This window comes from Podarcis gaigeae (assembly GCF_964106915.1).
Source record: "Podarcis gaigeae genome assembly, chromosome: 17".
Taxonomy (NCBI): Eukaryota; Metazoa; Chordata; class Lepidosauria; order Squamata; family Lacertidae; genus Podarcis; species Podarcis gaigeae.
The window spans coordinates 27,233,756-27,256,952 of NC_139694.1; the positions used below are offsets into that span (position 1 = coordinate 27,233,756).

General features: G+C 44.4%; 1 protein-coding gene across 2 annotated transcripts; it reads right to left on the bottom strand.

The window, feature by feature from the left end:
- Positions 1–277: 277 nt before the first annotated feature.
- On the bottom strand, positions 278–22,671 carry PLIN2 (perilipin 2). Of its 2 annotated transcripts, XR_014559373.1 has the most exons (10): positions 22,449–22,648; positions 19,645–19,701; positions 19,365–19,560; positions 17,520–17,602; positions 15,854–16,139; positions 14,464–14,648; positions 13,150–13,284; positions 10,822–11,112; positions 957–2,120; positions 278–821 (listed from the first exon to the last, which is right to left on the bottom strand). XR_014559373.1 is itself a non-coding variant. In XM_083719365.1 (9 exons), exons 2-9 carry the CDS (start codon positions 19,672–19,674, stop codon positions 1,986–1,988), a joined length of 1,341 nt encoding a protein of 446 aa, XP_083575491.1. In that variant the 5' UTR covers positions 19,675–19,701; positions 22,449–22,671; the 3' UTR covers positions 278–1,985. The 2 variants fall into 2 exon arrangements, 1 of the variants encoding a protein (XP_083575491.1); XM_083719365.1 differs by having other exon boundaries at positions 278–2,120; positions 22,449–22,671.
- Between the last annotated feature and the right edge of the window lie 526 nt (positions 22,672–23,197).

The following is a 23,197-nucleotide window of genomic DNA, read 5'->3' on the forward strand; positions in this document are numbered from 1 at the left end:
GTAGATGCAAATTTTATTTTTCATGGAAGTCATCTGACTGTGGGATCAGTGGTGATCTTGTGTGCTTTTTTATATAACTCAACTTAGTCACAGACGTAAGACAGCGTAAAAAATCATATTCTTATGATCCCATCAAAATGTGATAACCCTGTATCTCAGAAAAGGTTGGTTTTTTCCAGTTGCAGCTACAGCAACTTCAAATAATCATTAAATTCTAAGGTTTGGAGGTATATAGAAAGCAACAAAAAGGAGAAGCAAAACATCAGCAGCCATCAGATTATACAGTTTTAAACTTTATTTCCAAGGCATTTCAGTGACTAGTGCTTAAAACTTCCATGTTATCTCTTATAATGCATAACTGAAGAGTGGGGTGGGAGTTGTCCACTTCATGCTAAAGAGAGCATCAAATTATCTCTTTAATTCAGATCTGCGGACCTAACCTATAAAAATTAGCACCATAGGAAACCCTCGTAATCCCATAATTAAAAAACGGGGGGAAACCCAAAACTGCCAGCGATATTAAAGGTGTGTCTGAACCAAAACACGTCGTAGCATTTCGTTAAGTTCGTCTGATTCTGCATTTCTAGTTTGTTTTGAGCTTCCTCTGACTCTTCCGATTTGCGTCAAGAAATACCGGATCTGTTTGACGGCAAACCACTGGACACTATACAAACCCTGCTAAAACAATTGTGGATTGCGCAGGAACATCGCTTCAGGGCTAGCTTTCTCCATCTCGTTCGTATTTTCTGCCCCATTTTTCACTACACGTCTTTCCCTTTTTTGAACCCTGTCAGAAGTTTCCAAGTTTGCATCTCTTGAACCTGTGTTTGGCTCTGTTTTACTCGAGAGCAGTGGTGGCCAAGCTTGGCCCTCCAGCTGTTTTGGGACTATAATTCCCATCATCCATGACCACTGGTCCTGTTGGCTAGGGATGATGAGAATTGTAGTCCAAAAACAGCTGAAGGGCCAAGTTTGGCCACCACTGCTCTAGAGTATTGTCCTGGTTAAACTTCAGACGTTCTGAAGCAGTGATGGCAAAACCTGCGACTCCCAGCTCCCATCGGCCTCAACCAGCCTGGCCAATGGAAAGGGATGATGGGAGATGTGGTCCAAAACATTGGAAAGGAACACGTGTTCCCCTACTGCAAAGCCTAATTCTTACTGTCCCTGGGCTGTACCACTTCTGGCTGCATGACTGCTCTTCCACAGAAAAACAAAATTAGGTATCAGGAAGGACGGTCCTAGTTCAACTTTATCTGTGATGTGCTAAGATTTCTACATGCAAAGATTTGCTTTGTATGGAAGAGCATTTGGTCTTTCTCCCATAGTCTAAAATGGTGCAGCCCAGGCACAGGTTTATCACCTGACTGAGAACATGAGTTGCAATTTGCTGGAGCATCATAATCTTAGAAAAGCAAGGAGCACTGAGCTCATCCATTGCATTTGAACTCAAAGGGCACCTGTTTAAACATTTGGTACGGAGTCATGCAGATGCATCACAGCGAAACAGAAAGAGATGAGAAATGGTTGCATTTTTTCTTCCTGGTAGGTAAAGATGTTGATGGAGAAACACAGAAGTATTTACAGAGGAACGGAAATTGAAATCGGCAAATCTTCTTTCAGACAGGATTCCATGTCAAAGCAGCAGAGATGTGGTTTCAGAAGCTACTGCTGTCCAAACTGTGATGCAGTCTTAAATTGTTGACCAGTTGAATACATTTATCTGACACGGACGACAAGAGCAGTCCACTCCTCCATGCTAATAGGTTACGCTAATGTGTGTTCCATAATATTTGTTCACAAGGTCAGAGTTTTGATCGATCTAAATGAAGCAAAAGTGATACAAACAATTCCGATACTCCCCAAGAGCTAAGTAACTCCACTCCAAAAAGCAGGAGGGGGAAAAGGGGTTGGGGGGGGAAATGGGTATGAACATATATTTATTCAGTCAAAAGTATTAGTTTTTGGTTTTTTGTGCTCTGTGTTTATTCAGCTCTTTGGCCTGTGGTGATGGGACCATTTGCACGCGAATAATCTTGCTGCCCTTCTTCATCCAAAGCCAAGATATCTGGTATCTCATCCGATTCTGAAGACAAGTCTGTGATAGCAAAATCCGGAACCTGCAGAGGAAGAAACTCAAATAAATTTGAAGGCAACATTTTCAACATTTCCCAAAGCGTTAAGGACCTAGGACTCAAACTGAGGAGAACAGGCCAGCAAAATTTCCTCCCATTTCAGTACTATATTGACAAAAACATAGTGTATCACATGTGAAATGAAATAATATTGTCTTATCATTTAAAAAGTTCACAATTAATTCATGTGGGGAAATGCCTCTTTCTCTGGTGTAGGTTTCATAGTGAGAAATAAAAGGAGACCCAAAGATTTTAAACCAACCATTTATCCAAATTGTGTTATTTTAATGTAGGAAGCAGTGGTAGAAACTCAGTTATGTAAGCTAGGCGCCAAATGGCTCCTTCAATCAGAGTTACAGTCGCCAAAACAGAATGCCTAGTTGCCATTTTGGGGCCAGACGGCTCAAAAGTCCTATTTTTCAATATGACTTTCTGGTTCCTGAAATTCATGCTGATTGTGCAGGTAAAATATAATGGATAGAATTGTACAGGATGTGTTGCTGGTGTTTGAAAACATTCAAGATCCGAATATTGCCAATAGAAATCAAGCAAAACACAAGACCACTGTTTATGTACTCAATCACGGCTGCAAGAATACTCATAGCCAGAAGTTGGAAGTGTGAAACAACACCAACAATAATAGATTGGCAAACACTCATGATCAAGTATTTTCAATTAGCAAAGCTGACTGGAAAAGTCAGGGGAGCCCCGAATCAAAAAACATACAGAGAATGGAAATTATTCAAGGAGTATATAAGATTATATTGTAAAAATATTATCCTAGCAGAATTGAATGATACTTGTGTATAATAAACAAATGGAATAAACATCTTAGAGGAATATATAGAAAAAGTCATAAAATAAACTGTGATAAAATCAAGACAATATGAAAAGGCCAATGAAAATGATTGGAGGTTTTTCTCAGAAGTCTTTATTGGATAAGATATGATGCTGTATAAATGATTGGCTTTTCTAACTGATTTTTTTTTTGCTATTGCCAATTCTTCTTTTTTTGTCTTTCTTTCTTTCTTTCTTTCTTTCTTTCTTTCTTTCTTTCTTTCTTTCTTTCTTTCTTTCTTGTGCTTTTCTTTTTTATCTCTTTTCTTTTTCATTTTCATGTTTAACTCCGTTGTAATGTATGATTGTATTTTAAATAAATAAAGGCGTTATTTTTTTAAAAAAGAAAAGAAAAAGAAAACATTCAAGATCCAAGGATTCCCAGGCAGGCACTTCCAGATGGGGGAGATGTCAGGCACCATCATGGAGCCCAGGCATTTTCACTCGGTCGCAAGTGGCCCATAAGGTAAAGGGTAAAGGGACTCCTGACCATTAGGTCCAGTCGTGGCCGACTCTGGGGTTGCGGCGCTCATCTCGCTTTATTGGCCGAGGGAGCCGACGTACAGCTTCCGGGTCATGTGGCCAGCATAACTAAGCCGCTTCTGGCGAACTAGAGCAGCACACAGAAACGCTGTTTACCTTCCTGCCGGAGCGGTACCTATTTATCTACTTGCACTTTGACGTGCTTTCGAACAGCTAGGTTGGCAAGAGCAGGGACCGAGTAACGGGAGCTCACCCCGTTGCGGGGATTCGAACTGCCGACCTTCTGATCGGCAAGTCCTAGGTTCTGTGGTTTAACCCACAGCACCACCCAAATGCACCTGCCAAATTTTGAATGCTGATAGGAAGCTGTCCTATATCATGTCAGACCACTGACCCACCCAAGTCTGAACTGACTACACTGACTGATGGTGGGTCTCCAGAGGTGCTATTCAGCTATATTTTATTCAGAGCATGCTCACTGAAATTAATGAACACCTGCTTTGCCCCACCCTCCAACCCTGGAAACCTTCACAAGAGAGCTGCTCCAGAAGAACTGTGAGGGGAGAGACACTTTCTGTTCCTCATCAGGCAATAGTGTTTCCACCTGCCTTGCCCAACTTAGCCTTTCCCAGACTATGACTTTGAGAACAGCAGCAGCAGCAGCAACAGCAGCTGGAAAGAGAGGAGTTCAGGGATATTTTTTAAAAAATAGTTTTAGAAGTCGTGCTTCTTAGTTTCTCAATTTGATCCTTTTACATGGTTTTGTATGTTTTGTGGTGTTTTATGCACTGTGATTTGCTGTTACTTTTATTGATTACAGATTGGTAATTCTTTATTGTGGTTGAACTGTTTAATTATTATTTGCTCATGCTTAATTTTACTGTTTACTATTGATGCCTGCTTCTTGGAAGAAAAGCGATGACAAACCTAGACAGCATCTTAAAAAGCAGAGACATCACCTTACCGACAAAGATCCGTATAGTTCAAGCTATGGTTTTCCCAGTAGTGATGTATGGAAGTGAGAACTGGACCATAAAGAAGGCTGATCGCCGAAGAATCAATGCTTTTGAATTCTGGTGCTGGAGGAGACTCTTGAGAGTCCCATGGACTGCAAGAAGATCAAACCTCTCCATTCTTAAGGAAATCAGCCCTGAGTGCTCACTGGAAGGACAGATCCTGAAGCTGAGGCTCCAATACTTTGGCCACCTCATAAGAGAAGACTCCCTGGAAAAGACCCTGATGTTGGGAAAGACGGAGGGCACAAGGAGAAGGGGACGACAGAGGACGAGATGGTTAGACAGTGTTCTGGAAGCTACCAGCATGAGTTTGACTGAACTGCAGGAGGCAGTGGAAGACAGGAGTGCCTGGCGTGCTCTGGTCCATGGGGTCACGAAGAGTCAGACATGACTAAACGACTCAGCAAGAACAATTAGATTCTGATAGATTGTTGTATGCTGCTTTGTTTGATATAAGTTGTTTATTTTAAAGTTATTGTGACTTTTAAATTGGATCAGATTGTTCCTATTAATGTTTGATGTTTTATTATGTTTTTATGTCTTGGAAGCCACCTAGAGTGGCTTGGGCAACCCAGCCAGATGCGCGATTTATAAATGAAGTATTATTTTGCTCTGAGTCAGCCCCATTAATTTTAACAGGTCTACACTGTGTAAAACTCACTTGAATACCACTCTGGGATTTCAGACAGGAAGTCTTTCCCGGCCAGCACTAAGATTTGAGAGTTTTTACCTGGGATATTCTACATGCAAATCATGCACTCTAGTTATGGCTAGCAATTAAGGGCTCAACCCTCTTCTTCCTGTTGGGTGGGTTTGTCTGGGAATTGAACTCAAGGCCTTTGTCACTGAAAGCACGAGTCCTATCCCTAGACCAACAATCTGGAGAGAAATCTTTCCTTCCTCCCACAGCTTACATCCCTGCCGTAAGTCTTCTCCTAAGCTGGTCTCTGATACGAGAAGTGAGATCCGGTATGTACTAAACTGTAGTGTACGTGTGAATCAGTTTCCCTCAGCGCATGCCCACTTTACTTTAACCGACTGTCATAGTTTAGATAAGGTTCTCTTCCAAATCTCTTGTTTCTAAAGCAACAGCGTGACTACATGGCTTGATTTCATCTCTGAAACAGTTAGGGAAAGGGAAAGGACCCCTGGATGGTTAAGTCCAGTCAAAGGCGACTCTGGGGTTGCGGCGCTCATCTCACTTTCAGGCTGAGGGAGCCAGCGTTTGTCCACAGACAGCTTTCTGGGTCATGTGGCCAGCAGGACTAAACCACTTCTGGCACAATGGGACACCGTGACGGAAACCATAGCACACAGAAACACCGTTTACCTTCCCGCTGCAGTGGTACCTATTTATTTACTTGCACTGGTGTGCTTTCGAACTGCTAGGTGGGCAGGAGCTGGGAAGAGCAACGGGAGCTCACCCCGTCACAAGGATTTGAACCGCCAGCCTTCCAATCGGTAAGCCCAAGAGGCTCAGTGGTTTACACCCACAGGATAGTTAGGGTAAACTGACTCATGCAAACCAGAAATAATTCGATTGAGAATGAATTAGTTTCAAAATAATTAAAGTCAAGGGGCTCATTCAGGCCTAAAGCGGCAATGCCTCTGTGTTCCCTTGGGAGTAAGCCCCACTGTAAATTAGTGGAACTTCAGAGTAAGCATAGGCAGGATCAGCTGCCTATTATTTTAAGACCGTGGACACAAAAGTAGTATGCTGACTATGTCTGCTGCTATGCTGGTCTCCCTGCTACCATTTGCTTTGAAACTCTGAGAATAAGGCAGCAGGGAGTTTTTTGTCCTAGCCTATTCTGTACCTATTTCAGCAGCAGACTGGATTCAAGGTCAAGTTGCCTACTCTTCCGTAACCTGTTGCGAGCACCTTACGTAGATAAGGCTACAATCCTACACACACTTTCCAGGGCATAAGCACCACTGAACACAGCGAAACCTCTAAGTAGGAACATGAGGCTTCATCTTACACCAAGGAAGAAAAATCTAGTTCCATTTTGTCTACACAGGCGGGCAATTGCCCTACCTAGAGCTGCAGAGGGTTCAAAACTCAGGATATATACGCTAGGTTGCAGTCTCCAAAACGGAATGTCTAGTTGCTATTTGGGGGCAAGATGGGGTTAAAGTCTTGTTTTTCAAAAGATGGGCTGACTGTGACTGATTCTCAGTTAAGCATCTGGCTAGTTCAAAGGACTACCTTGAGCCAAGTTAAGAGTTTTGAGAACTTAAAAGAAGAAAAGTCACTTGACTCAGGGACAGTCCACATATATATTGGCCTATTCCAACCTCTTTTTCTTAATGGTGACACGGGCCACTCATCATGTAGGGCTATTCTTCACAACTGTGAGCAGGGCATTGGGGTGGGGGAAGCGAAGACAAGCTACAACAATTCACTATAACGTTGTTTTCGGCTCCTGCTCAGGCTGCAGAGATGATGCATTTTGGTTTCCTGAAATTCATCCTGATTTTGCAGATAAAATATAAGGGGTAGAATTCTACAGGATGTGTTGCTAGTGTGTGAAAACAGTCCAGATCCCCAGGCATGCACCTCCAGATGGTGGAGATGTCAGGCACCTTAATTTGGTTACAAGCGACCAATAGCCAGAGGTGCAAAATGCGCCTGGTGAATTTCGAACACTGGAGCTGCAAGGCATCGAGTTTGTGACGTTCTGCTTGCAAAGAAGATCCTGTACAACTGAGCTATTGCCGTGAATAGGATTGTACTTATGTTTGTCTTGAATGCTAGTGGAACATACACATATGTACCAAGCAACGGCAAAATGCAAGTACCCTGGTTCTTCTGTTGCTATGTAACACATTATTCACCTGTGCAGAAAACGAATAATTATCTTCATGTCATTCTTTAAAGCAGGGGTAGACAATGTGGGACCCTCCCAGGTTTTTGTGGGACTCATCAGCCCCATTCAAATTGCATGTGAGCTTACTTTCCTTTGTATAAAACAAGCCCGAAGGAGGCCCCCAACCCATTCACAGGTCCTTGTATGATCAATGGAAAACAGTTGGTCCTGGCAATTATTAACCACTCTCAATTGCCCCCTGATAACTGCCACCTGCCTGGATTTTAACTTGTCTGAATTTTAAGATGTATTTTAATTAATTAATGTGTTTTTATGCTTATTGTGTTCATTTTTATGATGTTAGCCTCTCTGAGCTCGGCTGGGGAGGGCGGGATACAAATAAAAAATTATTATTATTATTAGAAGCACATGCAATTGGTTTTAATGCAGATGAACAATGCTTACGCAACACCAGAATTGTATAGAGGGAAAATTCCACAGCCTGAAAGGAAGGAGAATATCCATGGATGTGAGAGATCCCACAGCCTATCCATGATCTTTAAACCATGGCTAAAACCAGTCCATACATGAATTATTGCTTGTCCTTAGTAAGCCAAGGTGGTTGTTGTTATTATTCAAATTTGTTTACCACCGCAGGTCTCAGGGCAGCTCACAACAAAAAATCACAATATAAAAAACACAAAATACATAATAAAAATAAAAGCAGTAACAACCCAATTATTCCTGCCCCCCGCACAACACATTTTAAAAGTGCATTGTATGTCAATCAGCCAAAGGTCTGGTTAAAGAGGAAGGTTTTTGCCTGGCGCCTGAAGGTATATAATAAAGGCACCAGGCAAATCTCCCTGGGGAGAGCATTCCACAGATGGGGAGCCACTGCAGAGAAGGCCCCGTTCCCCTGTTGCCACCCTCCAAACCTCTCGAGGAGAAGGCACACAAAGGAGGGCCTCAGAAGATGATCTCAGGGTCCGGGTACGTTCATATGGAGAGAGGCAGTCCTTGAGGTAGTCCTGAGCCTTTTAAGGCTTTATAGGTCAAAACCAGCACTTTGAATTGGGCTTGGAAACCAATTGGCACCCAGGGCAGTTGGACCAGGATAAACAATTGGGGAGAAATTCAACACTCTGCTGTGTCGACTGCACCATCTGCACAAGCATTTCAGTTTGCCAGATGAAACAATCTCTCCTCTGCTTCCCTTGCATGCTATTCGGGGGGGGGGGGGGCAGAGGGGCATAGGGGTTAGAGAGGAGGGGAAGCCCCTTTGCACAAGCAGAAGTCCTTGAGCAGGGCTTCGGCTAATAGGACTAGTTAGTTGAATCCCACCCACCAGTGCAACAAAATGTTCACACTCTTCTGCCGATGCAACTAGACAACACCAACCAAAAACTGTGTTCAAAGAAACCAACACAACAAAGCATGCATTATAGATCAATGGTGTTTGGCATGGTTCAATTTTAAAGCCAATTTTTTAGAGGGCACTTTTAGACTAGGGGAATTATTGGCAATGAAATGTGATTCGAGTGGGCCTGCTGCTTAATTCTACCCCAGCAACGTTGGCAGAACGCTTAAGTCCTCATCGGTGCTGATTCTACACAGGTGGAAGTCTCAGGGCATCCCGTGCGCTAAATGTTTTCCCTGCATGGACAAAGGTGTTGTGTATTGAGTCAAAGGATTTTATATCTGCATTATTATTGTCTGTATTTGCATTAGGGTAAAGTAACTGCCTTTTGGTTCCAGAGGGTACAGCTACTATTGGTTCATTTAAGCTGCTGTATTTGGATCCTCTGTCTTATTGGTTTCCTCCAAAAGGCAGGACTGTGATTGCCTGATATTGTTCCCTCCAAAATGTATCCTTTCTAGCTAGTTCCCTGTCCCTATAAATGTAGCTCTCCCCTCCTCAGGTCTCAGTCTTGTTGCTTTAATAAAGAAGTGTTACTAGAGAACTGTCTCCATCATATTATGTCAAGAGAGCTGAAATCACAAACCCCACGTCACAACAAAAACTATTAACATATTGACCTGTGTGTACTTTGTCATGTAACTGTTAGCGCAGCAGGATACCTGGACAGCAGAGCAAACTTATTTTTGTTTGAGTTTAAGCATCAAATGCAAGAACAAGCAGAGCAGGAGGAACCAGAAATATCTCCAGGTCATTCGCTGATGTTCTCAACAGTTTGTTGTGGTTCAGCTTCCTAGGACCTGTTGTAAAATCTGAAGGGCCATCAAGACTGCAGAATGTCTGTGCTACGAGAGACAGGTGGTTTGGCCTCCTTTGGCATAGTATACATCATAACAGCCTATCGATTCAAGCCACAACCCACCGATTCAAGAGCCCCGACCCAGAAAAGCAAGCTACAAGCAAAAGCTGGGATGGTAGAAGCTTAAGAAACCGCAAGTATCCAGAGAGCTGGATGAGGAGTCATAGGTAGAAAATAAATACAGCAGCAACACCTGGCCCATCTGTTTACATGTTATGCTTGGTGCTGATTCAGCAATTTGCATTCAACCCATTTTAAACAGACCCACAGCTCAACGGTAATTGAGTCACAACGTTTGTTTTGCATCCTCAATACACTTTACACAATCCAAGAGACACCAGACTCCGGCTGCTGAAGCATTTATTACTAAGCATACATGTGAAATTACAAGGCAAGGCACTACAAAAGGACAGGCTAAAAACACCCATGTACAAACAGCATGAATCTCATTTAGCGCACAGTGCTCAATAGTAGCTTAAGTGGAGTTACTGAGTAGTACAACGTCTCATATTTAAAAATGAAGGACGAACGTGAGGTGTTGCAACAGACAAGTTATTCTGGCAAGTCTAGTCCAACTCCACGCAAGGAGTGGAAAAAGTTTATCAAGGCTTGTTTTTTGGTTTTTTTTAGGTCCTAGAACAAGTTGCTTTAAGGCAAATGGAAGGAATGATAAGTATACAAGGGTACAGTGAGCAGTTTTCAAAGGAAAGCTGAATAATAAAATGTAATTATGCTGCCAGAAGCTTTACAGATTTTCAATAAAGGGGTTTGCTTTTGCTCTTTTTTTTTTTGCCCCCGCGTATATTAACAGAATAGCAGTAAGCTCCTTTTAAAGGCCACTTTAACTGAGAGGCAAGATGGAGCTTTGTAATATATAGGTAGCTAAACAAGGGCTTTTCTCCAATGCAATCTGCTGAGGCTCAGAAGTCTTTTAAGGCACTTTGCATCTTTCACAACTTCGAACCCAAACACTGGGAACTCAACTCGGGAGCGCAGAAATCTTATTTTGCTTTTTTTTGTCAGAGAAAGCGCAGCAGGGATTAAATTTCTCTCCCCTGCCCCCCAGCAGGTTACACTGCAGCTACCACAGCTCAGCCACCTTGTTAGTCAAGCTACACGCATGTGTGTGTATGTTTTGTCACACTGCCATTTATTCTGTGTTGCGTTCAGGCTGTTTGTCCTCCTGGCTGGTCTTTTTCTCCCCGTCACCTCTGTGCCCAGCATTCTCAGAGCCAGCCAATTGCGGGTAAAAGGGACCTACCAGCCAGTTGAGGGGCGTGTTGTTCACCAGGTAATCCATCACGTCGTCCAGCGATTCCTTCATTTTCTTCAGCTGCCCTTTGCTGGTGGTGATGAGGTTGTCGGACACTTCCTGGAAGGAAGACGCCGAGCGGAAGTTCCGGTAGACCTCGCCCGCCATCTCCCCCACGTGGTGAACCTGGCCTTGGATATTCTGGGGCAAACCCTGTATACTTGACACCAGGGTGACACAGGTGGTTTGAAGCTGCTGGGTCAGGTTCCGTGCAATCGTTAGTGTGCGTGATTCAATGTACTGGAAACAAAAGCAAAACACAGAGACATTGGAAACGGGCTCCATGTTTTCTGTTAGCTTAAAAAATAACCCCAATATTCTACAGCCACCACCCTAGACCATAGCTGTCAACTTTTCCCTTTTCTTGTGAGGAATCCTATTCGGAATAAGGGAATTTCCCTTTAAAAAAGGGAAAAGTTGACAGCTATGCCCTACACAACAATAACTTGAACTTCCAATGCGGGGGTACAGTCGCACCTTGGATCCCGAACGCCACAAACCCAGAAGTGAGTGTTCCGGTTTGCAAACGTTCTTTGGAATCCGAACGTCCAACGTGCCATCAGAACCCGCGATTTGGTCTCTGAACATTTTGTAAATCAAACGGGCTTCTGGAACAGATTCCGTTCAACTTCCAAGGTATGACTGAAGTATGGAACGAAGCTGGGACCCGTGCTCAAAATTCACCAGGCACATTTGGCACCTGGCTATCGGCCACCCACGACCAAGTGAAGATGCCCGGGTGCCAAGATGGCACCTGATGTCTCCACCATTTGGAGGTGCATACCTGGGGAACCATGGATCTTGGTTGTTTTCACAATGCATCCTGTATAATTCCGTTACATGTTCACTGCCCAATCAAAATGAATTTCAGGAATTGAAAAATAAGGCATTCGAACCGCCTGGCCCCCAAAATGGCCACTAGGCATTCTGTTTTGGTGACTAGTCCTGATTTAAGGAGCCATTTGGCGCTTAAGCTTATATATCTGAGTTTCTAACACTGGCTGAGACACTGCCATAAGACCTAAATGAATGCTCATACGCACTGACCAATGTTTCTCCACACCCTAGGGATCCTAACTTTGGCTGGGACTTGCAACCTAATCAAACCCCTTGACCTGGAAAGCGAAAAGCATTTCTCTTTCCTGGCCTCCCACCAATAACAGATCTGTCAAGTGGTCCTTCAGTTATATCCTATTTGCCAGATAGCTTTACCCCCATGCTTGCTACAAAGATATTTGTAGGCGTGGGAAAGAGTGTGCTGTGAGAAGCCACCTTACTCATTCACATCTTTTCCCTTTCCTTTACAAGCTTCCTGTATTTCCGCTGTGGCTAATACCCAGTAGTAGCAAGAGCTAAGTTTGAGCCTTCGCTTGAGTCCTGGACAGCAGCCTTATCACTGCTGTAATTATTTGGGTCAAAAGGTTAATACTCTTAACCTTGATAAAGAACTTTCAGTATGGCCAGCTGTAGACTGCAGCAGCAACTGGGCAAGGGAATTGTTTTGGTTGCAACCTTGCCCTTTATATCTGCGAAAATATATATGATACTAATACAGTGGGAAGACAAAAAAAGAAAATAGCCTTTCGATCAATGGATAGATGGCATTGCAACTCATGAATGGATCGCCTTCATACAAACATTATGTATGGACAAATTAAATGATATTTGGAGTGCATTTATCGGAACCATATCAACCCCTGAATCCGTGTATATTTGAGGGAAACTGCAATATCAGTAATTTGCACATGTGTTATATAGTTCTGTGATCTTAATTATATTTTGCTGTCATAGTGTTGTTTTCCTCTACCTTTTAAAATGGTTATGTATTTTCTTTCCTTTTTTTTACAGTACTTTAACTCGTAATATTCTTCATAAAATTGAATACAATAAAAAACACAAGTAAATAGTTAAAACAAAAACAACCAAACAGCGAGCCCTCTTCCTGCAAACATATTTAAAAGGCTGCAGAATACCGTATTTTTTGCTCTGTAAGACTCACTCACTTTTTGCCTCCTAAAAAGTAAGGGGAAGTGTGCGTGCATCTTATGGAGCGAATGCAGGCTGCACAGTTATCCCAGAAGCCAGAACAGCAAGAGGGATTGCTGTTTTCACTGCGCAGTGATCCCTCTTGATGTTCTGGCTTCTGAGATTCAGAATATTTTTTTTCTTGTTTTCCTCCTCCAAAACTAGGTGCATCTTGTGGTCTGGTGCGTCTTATAGAGCGAAAAATACAGTATTAACCTGACGCATCTGCCCAATGCTCACTCAGCAACCTACCTCAGCACTGCGGGAGTCATCTTCCTCATTTTGGCCTGTGTTTTTCCTCCATTCCACCCAGGAATTATACAGCTTTTGTTGGGCATCTTGGAGTTTCTGGTTGGCACTATTCATATTCTTTCTGGCATATTCAATCTGGAATACAAAATACTTGCACGTTCAACTTTTTGGAAGTACTCTTCAACGGTGCAATCCTGCACATGTCTGCTCAGGAGTAGCCACTGATTTCTGCGAATCTTTCTCCCAGGAAACTCAGATCGTTCTTGGGAGTGCTTTTGCAGCTAAAGCAATCTTTGTTCTGCCAACAGTTATCAAACAAGATTCAGGTAGGTAGCCGTGTTGGTCTGACGGCAGTCGAAATAAATAGATTAAAAAACTGTCCAGTAGCAAACTTAGTTGGTCTCTAAGGTGCTACTGGACAATTTATTTATTATTATTATTCATTCAGGTATCAAACATGTTTGTACAAGGTTGGCTCTGATATCTCCTTTAAAAACTCCACTGGGGATTGTTAAACCCTCCAACAAACCCTCTGAAAAAGAATTAGGAAGTTGTAATTTCACAGCGCTATATGGATCTCGTATTAATGAAAGATATCTACTTGGGCCCCAAAATGTAACTGTGTATTCTTGCACAATAGAGCCTCTGTTTTCACCAATTCCTCTCCTTTGCTGCAGTTGCTGGCACACTACATATCATTTTGAAGAATTCTTTATTTGTTTAAATAAAGCCTAACATTTCCCCCTTCAGATTACCCTGCCCTAAGGCTCCAATACTTTGGCCACCTTATGAGAAGAGAAGACTCCCTGGAAAAGACCCTGATGTTGGGAAAGATGGAGGGCACAAGGAGAAGGGGACGACAGAGGAGGAGATGGTTGGACAGTGTTCTCAAAGCTACCAACATAAGTTTGACCAAACTGCGGGAGGCAGTGGAAGACAGGAGTGCCTGGCGTGCTCTGGTCCATGGGGTCACGAAGAGTCGGACACAATAAAACGACTAAACAACAAGAAGAGCCCATCAAATGCCACTACAGTGTTTTTTAGACCTATTGTTTCAACAATTTGATGTTAAGAAAATATTCTTATTGTGTCCATGGATGTATGAAGGCTGCCTAGTAAAACACTGAGCTGTGTATTACCTTAATGCTAGCCCTGCAAACTTTAAAACTCGAGGCCAACCCACAAGAACACAGGATTAAAATATTATTAAAAAGGTAGAGTGGACTACCATCCACTGATACATGCACTGTGAGTCCCAAAGGTTGACTGAAACCCTTTGCAAAAATCTGAAGTTAGAGCCCAGAACTCACTTACCAGATTGACAGTGGAGTTAAGTTGAGAGATTGTCTCTTGGCTTCTGAGCTTAGCATCTCGAACCTTGATTAAGGCCTGCTGGTAGGCACGGGATCGGACCTTTGAAGACAAAGACCCTAGTCTAACGTAGTAACTTGGCTTCTGAACTCCAACTTCAAATCCTTCCATTTTCGTAGCTTCTTTCTCTGCAGAATCAAAAGAGCAAACCATTCCAACTGTAACCGCGGCATGTTAATGCCATCAAGCTTGCAATTAGGAAAGTTAACAACCGCTTCCTCTCTTTCTCCCTCGCTTCTTGAGAGTCTGTTGCCTATAGCCAAGAGAGACAAATTCTCCCAAGGCAACTTTGCAAGGTGTTTTTGGTCTGATGGTGAGACATTCAAGGTAAGAGAGCTGGCGACTTTCCCAGGGAAGAGCTTTGAATGTGAAGCCTTCTATCAAACCTAGAGAGTCGCCGCGATTGAGTGTGTTGGGCTGACTAATCTTAAGCCATGTTACAAAGTTTGCAGTCATAAACCAACCGCATGGTCAAATGATCATCAAGTGGCCCAGTTCTACCCACAAACTATGTTTTCCTTGTTCTTGAAAAATACCGTATTTTCTGCTCTATAAGACTCACTTTTTCCCTCCTAAAAAGTAAGGGGAAATGTGTCTTATGGAGCGAATGCAGGCTGCGCAGCTATCCCAGAAGCCAGAACAGTGAGAGGGATCGCTGCTTTCGCTGCACAGTGATCCCTCTTGCTGTTCTGGCTTCTGGGGTGGTGATCAGAATATTTTTTTCTTGTTTTCCTCCTCCAAAAACTAAGTGCGTCTTGTGGTCTGGTGCGTCTTGCAGAGCGAAAAATACAGTAATACACGATAGCATCACATTTCATTGGCTTCATAACCAATGAACTTCGGCAAGTGTATCTCCCCCTTGTTTCTATTTACGAAAAATAGCACAATCTTCATAACAAGGTATGTAACCTGGCGGACTGGACCTTCAAGGACAGGGGTCAGCAAACTTTTTCAGCAGGGTCTACTGTCCCTCAGACCTTGTGGGGGGCCAGACTATATGGGGGGGGGGAGAATTGAACGAATTCCTATGCCCCACAAATAACGCAGAGATGCATTTTAAATAAAAGGACACATTCTACTCATGTAAAAACACACTGATTCCCGGACTGTCTGTGGGCCGGATTTAGAAGACGATTGGGCCGGATCCGACCCCCGGGCCTTAGTTTGCCTACCCATGTTCTAGGACAGCCTTTCTGTAGATCCCCAGATGTTGTTGGACTACAACTCCCATCACCCCTAGCTAGCAAGGCCAGAGCTCAGGGATGATGGGAGTTGTAGTCCAACAACATTTGGGGACCCACAGGTTGAGAACCACTGTTCTAGGAGAACTTACCTAGTTCTTCTTCCGTCAGTGGGAGATACTGGTCTACAAGGGTCTCTGATCTGCTGAGGGCAGTGTCCACCCCACTGGTCACCAGACGCAGCACCCGGCTTCCCAGAACGGTGTTGATGCTGCCACTGACCACTGACCGGGTCAACTCCACACTGTCCTGGACGGCTCCTTTTGTCTTGTCAACAACTCCGTTAATGGTTTGTGCAACAGTATCCTTGGCACCAGTCACGGTAGTTGCGACGACATCCCTCGCACCAACAACCACATCCATTGCGTTAGCGACAACCTAGAAAAAGTGGTTGCAGATTCTTCACTGCTAGCTGAATGCAAGACGCAAGGAGTGACACAACTCATTCAGCATAAAGCACATGGGCCCAGTTTGCCCATCACATTCAGCCAGAGTTTAAAAATACAGTTTTATTATGAACGAGCGGCGTGCTGGGACACACTTGCAAGTTCCTCATGAGTTTCCATAGCCCCCCACCAAGCATAAAACAAGACAGAATCTTGCCCATTACATAACCTGATGGCTTCCCAAAAAAACAAGATCAGTAAGCCAATAAAAAAGCTTGCTTCCTGCTTGCTGTTTTTTTTGGGGGGGAGGGGAGAGAACAAATATAAACCTGAGTTTTGACAATGCAACCAGCTTAGATTCTGGATCGCTTTGTGTACGCCATGCAGACTTTGGAGGAATGTGTCCCCAATGCCTAGAGTCTTCAAAGGAGCTGTAACACTGGGCTTTTACTTGACAAAACAGAATGCCACATGGGTGAGGACCTCCTTTGTGCGCCTCCTCCTCGAGAGGTCTGGAGGGTGGCAACACGAGAGCGGGGCCTTCTCTGCAGTGGCTCCCTGTCTGTGAAACACTCTCCCCAGGGAAGTTTGCCTGGTGCCTTCCTGATACACCTTTAAGCTCCATTTTTAACCAGGCCTTTGGTTGATTTGATTGACACCTGATGCCCTTTTAAAATGTTTGGTGGTTTTTTTTGCACGGGGGGGTTATTGTTTTTCTTTTGATGATATATTTTGTGGTTTTATATTTTGGTTTTGTTCTGTGAACAATACCTCCAGGTATAGGGTGGTATATAAATTCAATAAGTAAGTAATAAGTAATAATATTGGTAGTCCTAGGGCCGTAGCATGGAGAGGGCCAGGGGCAGCATAGCCCCAGGCGAATGATTTGGAGAGGCAAGCAGAGCAGTGCCCCGGGCGCCAGCAAAAGACGCAACACCACTGGTCAGTCCTACTCTGTAAACCCACTAAAATTAATGGCAATAACTAACTTAAGTCCCTTCATTTCAGTGAGTCTACTCTGAGCAGGACTAGCACTGGATACCACCCTAAGTGTCCAGTGAGCAACCTATAGATATACGAGACCTTTTCCTTCAAAGACGTGAATGAGAAAGCCCTGCAGGAGAGGGCTTTGAACTCAACAGATACCTAAAGCAGGGGACTTTTGCGTTCGTAGATTAAACACTGGGCAGGTATCCCAAGTAAGTCATACCATCCTGCGTACCTCGGGGCTACTTCATTTGCTTCCTGCACTGAAGTCCCCCCCCCCATTGCCCCCAGCTATAGTTGGCACCGTTTTCCCAGTTCATGTGTAACTCTGCTTCGAACCAGCGAGAGAGAAAAAGCCACATTAAAATACTTCTAAATAGTTTACCTTATCAGTTGGTTGATAAAGTATTGGCAGCCTCTCCTCAACTTTGTCAAGTCCTATGCAAGCGTAGCTGTTGGCAACTGCAACTGGAAACATTAAAGGACCGTTAGGCCAGCTTTTGCAATTTTAAAAAGTTAACCAGAAGCTGTTTATTTCTTTGAACTGCTGGGAAACAGGAAGCATTCTGGTGTATCAAGTTAAGGACGAAGTTCATCATGAATGACTCATTAGCAAGTTCAGAGCTCCTTCAGAAAGCGATAAAAGAGGGTCTCCTGGCCCTCTGCCACTTTGCAAGAATAGGTTTCCGCGAACAAGCTGACACACTCAAGCACGGGAGTGCAAAATGCAAAGTGCCAAGTTTCTAAACTGTGAGACATTGAGAAAGTAGGCGAAAGGGGAAGCTGAGACAAAACTTAGAAGTGGGTGAAGGGTGAGAAACTAGAGCCAGGAGGAATTTTTTGACTCATTGTGCATCTTACAAGTCACAGTCTTATTTGACTTCGCACCCAATTCATCCAGAAAGCTTCTTTATAGCCACAGCTATAAAGTTATGCAAAAGTATTAGTAGCCTCGCAATGAGCTGTTATTTAAGGCAGGCCTTTGCAGTTCTTTGCAGGGAGTGTGCTTCCACTAAGCCAAACAAAATACTCTCCCCGTGGTGAAAACATTTTAGGCATTCTACAAAAGCAATGGAGCTTCTGAGCAGAGCATTTTGCAAGCTGACAACTGAATATGTCACTGGGCTGCAATTTCCATCATCCTTGACCATTGGAGAAATTAAGCAGCACCCAAGTAGTTGAATAACCATCCTGAGATCAGTGTTAGAAGCTGAGATATGAAAACTAGGAGCTAAATGGCACCTTAAACTTAGGATATGGGCACAAGAATGTCTAGGTGCGCTTTTTTATAACAAGAATACAAAGCTGAAAATGAATGTACTGCAGCTAAAATATTATGTTCATTTTTCATATGGTCTAGTCCTTCCCCTGCCAACACCCTAATGTTCTTAAGAGGGTCTCTTCTCCAGTCTTCAGAGAGTAGCTAGAAGCGGCAAGGCAGAGAAAGGTCCTCCTTTCCTTCCACTCTGCAGTTTTAATCTGATAATTTAGGCACAGTACAGTGGTACCTCTAGTTCTGAACTTAATTTGTTCCACAGGTCCGTTCTTAACCTGAAACCGTTTTTAACTAGAGGCATGCTTTCGCTAATGGGGCCTCTTACTGCCACTGCAACACTGGCACACGATTTCCGTTCTCATCCTGGGGCAAAGTTCTCAACTCGAGGTAACCCTTCCAGGTTAGCTGAGTTTGTAACCTGAAGCATTTGTAACCTGAGGCGTTTCTAACTTGAGGTACCATTGCACTACGCCCAGAGCTCAGAAATGGCTCATGAAATTCCCTGTTGCAAAATGCACCAAGAAAAATGGGAGTTTCGAACACTGTGTTAGATTATTATACTCGGTGGCCGTGTTCAAAATTCGCCTGATGCCAGGCTCATTTGGCACCTGGCTATTGGTCCCTTGCAACCACCTGAAGGTGCCTGGGAGCCAGGATGGAGCCCTGACAGCTCCACCATTTGGAGGTGCATGCCTGAGGATCACTGGATCCTGCCTGTTCCCAACGCACTCCACTAGAGGGATCACAGATGACTTTGGACCTTACCATGCTGTCTACACATCTGAATGTGCAGCCTACGAAACGACAGCCATTTCCAAACGAATGCCAACTTGCATGCCCAGACTGCCATTTCTGCTTGGGAACCTGTTTATTGTTGCTAATAAACCTGGTCTTTTTTATTCCCCCTGGAAGAATTTTGCAAGCTGAAAAGTGTTTCCAAGAGCTGCGGCTTACTTTGTGGCTCCAGCTTTTGGATGATAGGCAGAGCGCCAGTCATGGCTACTGCAGTAATGGTCTTTACGCCCTTCTCCGCCATCTCACATACAGACTTCAGGTAGGGATGGTTGTCCTTCGTGGTGACGTAAGCTGAGGAGACCATGTCGTAGGTGGAGCTCACCAGGGGAAGGTTGGCAACCCTGGCGACCACATTCTGTGTATGCAGAAGACAGGACAGTTAGCCCACATTTCTTCTGGAATAAATCGTCAGGGACATTTTTGGTGCGTGCAAACATACCTGCTGTGAATCAGTCCTCTCTTCCGCCATGTTTGGGCCTTGAATGCTTTATAGAGTCTGGGGGAGGGGAGAGAAAGCACAAGTTAAATGCAAGGCTTGAAACAAAACCTAACCTTTTGACAAGTTGCAGCCGCAACATGGAAGGTTGAAACTTCAAATCTGAAATCATCCCCCCCCCCCCCGGACAAATATGACTAGCCAATACAATTTGTGGGCAATATCCAGTGAGTTATACTCATGAACAGACCTGCTAAAATCAATAGGCTTAAGTAACTTGATGTACTAAGTATCAATTTCAATGGGCGTATTTAAAGCACGACTATTTTGGATATCTTCCGTTATTTCTAAATTATAATTCACTAGTTTATTCAGTAATGCTTGATTAGCTTGAACTGAGCAGAGACATGTTCTGGGTTGCTTTGACAAAGCCAATTTGTATATAACCTTGGGAACACTTGGCTTTTCCTGTGTTCAAAAATTTGCCTCACTTTCCAAGCCAAAACGTAGTAGCAACAAGTTAGGTTAGGGAAATAAAAGTTTAAATTGGGATTTGAAAAGTGGAAGCTGAGCATTGTATTGTAGTATTCTTTACTAAGTTACTAAACAAACAACAGTGCCTTCAGAGTAGACATTAAACCAGAGCTTTCCAGACTGTGTGTGCCACGACGCGTTAGTGCTTCCGCTGCAATGTGTCGGTGTGTGAAAAGGGGTTCATTTAACTTCCGGTTTGCTAGTAAAACTGAATTACTGTGTCGCAAAATGATGCCTGTCTAAAAAGTGTGCCGCCAACATGGAGAGTTTGGAAAGCTCTGCATCAAACTCTGGTTACAAGAACGAGTGAAGAAAAGCCAAGCTGAATCCACAGTTACCAAATGTGGATCCACTGTCAAAGTTGTGTTAGATGGAACAAGGGAGACTGTTTGTTCCCTCTGTAGCAATAAAGTTCTTAACGCATTGCAATTGCCCCTTCTTCCGCTGCTGGTTGTGAGACTCTCCCTCTGCAAACAGAACTGCCATCTGTATTATGAAACCACATCATTAGTCTATTAAGGACAGAGTTGCTCTGGAATATTCCTCTTGCTCAGCCATCCTTGAGTTCGTGCCCTCCAGATATTTTGACCATGACTCTTATCATCCCATGATTATGAGCTATGGCTGGTGCAGGCTGTGGCCAAAGCCAAACAGGATTCAGAAATCTGTTCTTGGCTGAGGACACATCGTACACTTAAAGCCCATTCCCCCCCTCCCAGAAAGGAATCCTTTGAACTATAAGGGTGCTGGAAACACAGGCATAAACTACAGTTCTAGGAGGGGGGGTTGAATGGGTGTGTTTGAAACATTTGTGTATGCACTATTAAAGAGTTTCTGTAACACAGAAATGACAGGATGTGTTTCCATTTCAGTTCTCGTGAAACTTTATCCTGCTGCAGAAATGATTATAAAGCAACTTAAAAACAAAAAACCTTAATGCCCCCCTTAAGTTGATCAAGATCAGGCAGGATTCCTTTTCATACGAAAGGTAACAAAAGGGAAAGAGCACACCATGCTAGGGGGATTCAAGCTTCTCATTTTAAGTCTCAGTGCAATACTTGAAGGACCACCAAGAACTCAAAACCCAGTTTTTTTAAAGATATAGGACAGTACAGGTGATGCATTGGTTAAACAGTATTACAGAGACGATGAGTTCCAAAAAAACCAGGGAGCTTTTTCAAATTAAAAAATGCTCACTCACCCACAACAGTGTTTTTGTATCCCAACTACGATATTTCACGCAGTGTAAATAAAAGCAACCCAACTAAACCTCTCCTATGGAGAACCCTGTGAAACAGCCGCAAATTTTGCCTATCGGCCCCTTCAAGTATGGGATAATTTAGAGGCTTTGAGGCAACTTTGAACGCAGCTTTTAGCAGAGAGGGAGAGAAAACAATCAGGCTTGGTCTCCTCCAAACAATGGGACCAAACCTATTTAAGCAGCAGATTCTATCTCGGTTCTGTTTGCTTAGGTTTCATTGTATTTATCACACAGCTCTGTTCCCGATTGTCCTTTGCCCCCACCTACATCGCCAAGATGATGACCTATCCGACAGAAAAGTTTCCCACCCAATTATGGCTCCAGTTCAGTGACAGCACAGCATCCGCCAGCAAGAAGTGAAAGTACATTTATAGACCTCCCGAAGCATCGGGAGGCGTTTGGGGAGCGCCTGCGTTTCCTTGCTGCCGTCCCGAAGAGCCTCTCCACTCACTCCTGCATCCTCAAGAGAGATCTTTCCTCACGGGAAAAAGGGGTTTAAGAAGATGCCCTGCAGTCCCGCCCCCCTCGGGAAAAGAGGCTGCACCTGCACTTACCTGGGAGTAAGCCCCAACCAACTCGTATGTGTGTGTGTCTTACCTCGGAGTAAGCATACACAGGGTCTGCCTTGCCTGCCTGCGGCCCCTGCGCATCATTCCCGGGGCTTTCAAGAAGACAGACGGAAGATGGAGAGGAAGGAAGACGCCAAGGAAGAAAGCGCAAAGGCACACCTACCCACCCGCTCGCCGTGGTGGCTCAGCGTGGGACTCTTTGCTCTTAGGGTCGTGGGTTCGAGCCCAGCGTCGGGCGAGAGAGCCCTGGGTTGGACCCTCGAGGTCCCTTTGCAAGGCGAGGATGTGCGCAGACCCGCTTACTCCTTTGCGCCCTGAGCTCCCACAGCCTCTCCAGGCGCGTCCGCGTCCCCCATCATCATCATCATCATTATTGCACCCCCCCCCCCATTGCAAAGACGCGCAGGTTAGGCTCCTCTCGGCCAAGGGCAAAGGCAACTCACCTGTTGGAGGAGAGCGAGCGGCTGCCTCGTGTGCGTCAAGCGCGCCCAGCTGGTCCTCTCGCCCCGTCGGCTCCGCAGCCGCGCCCCAGCCTCGCCGGCAATTTATCCGGGCGGAGAGAGAGGGGGGGCCCCGTCGGGCAGCCTCCTCCTCCTCCTCTCGCGAGACGCCAGGCAGCTGCAAATCCGGGCAGCTTCCTCCAAGCGCGCACACGATGCGCGCACGGCTCCGAGGAGAGGAGGGGCGCGGAGGAGGAAACAGGCGGATCTTGCCTCTCGGCGCCGCGCCCTTTTGGCTCCTCCTTGCGCAGCGGAAAGAAGCCGAGGAGAGAGAGGAGGACGGGGGTTGCCATGTGTCCTCTTTTCCCAGGACGCAACCTCTTTTTTCCGAGGGGTGAAATGGAAGACAAAGCGCATCTGTTTGCTTTGAATGGCCGTCGCAGCGTCCTCTTTTGGAGGAGACTCTTTAAAAAAGATGGCAACCCCAGAAATCGCAGCAGTTAGCGTGCAGGTTGAATCGCAGGACCAGTTATGCAATGCCCCAACTGCTTATTTCCTCATTTGTTTATTTCAAAAAGTGCATACCTACACTGCTTTATGTGTTGTTTTTTTAAAAAGAAGAAAGCTCAAAGTGGCTTGCAAAAGATAAAAAAGCAAAACCGAGAATAAATAAATATTTTTTTTATTTATACCCCGCCCTTCCCGGTTCAGAAAACCAGGCTCAGGGCGGCTAACAACAAATTTAAAACACT

What these genes read in the sequence shown, in the direction of transcription:
- PLIN2 (XM_083719365.1), bottom strand. Translation starts at nt 19,674, where the DNA reads ATGGCGGAAGAGAGGACTGATTCACAGCAG. An exon ending in AGAGGACTGATTCACAGCAG is followed by an intron (nt 19,561 to 19,644) that starts GTATGTTTGCAC and finishes CTGCATACACAG; the next exon opens with AATGTGGTCGCCAGGGTTGC. An exon ending in CCAAAAGCTGGAGCCACAAA is followed by an intron (nt 17,603 to 19,364) that starts GTAAGCCGCAGC and finishes TAATGTTTCCAG; the next exon opens with TTGCAGTTGCCAACAGCTAC.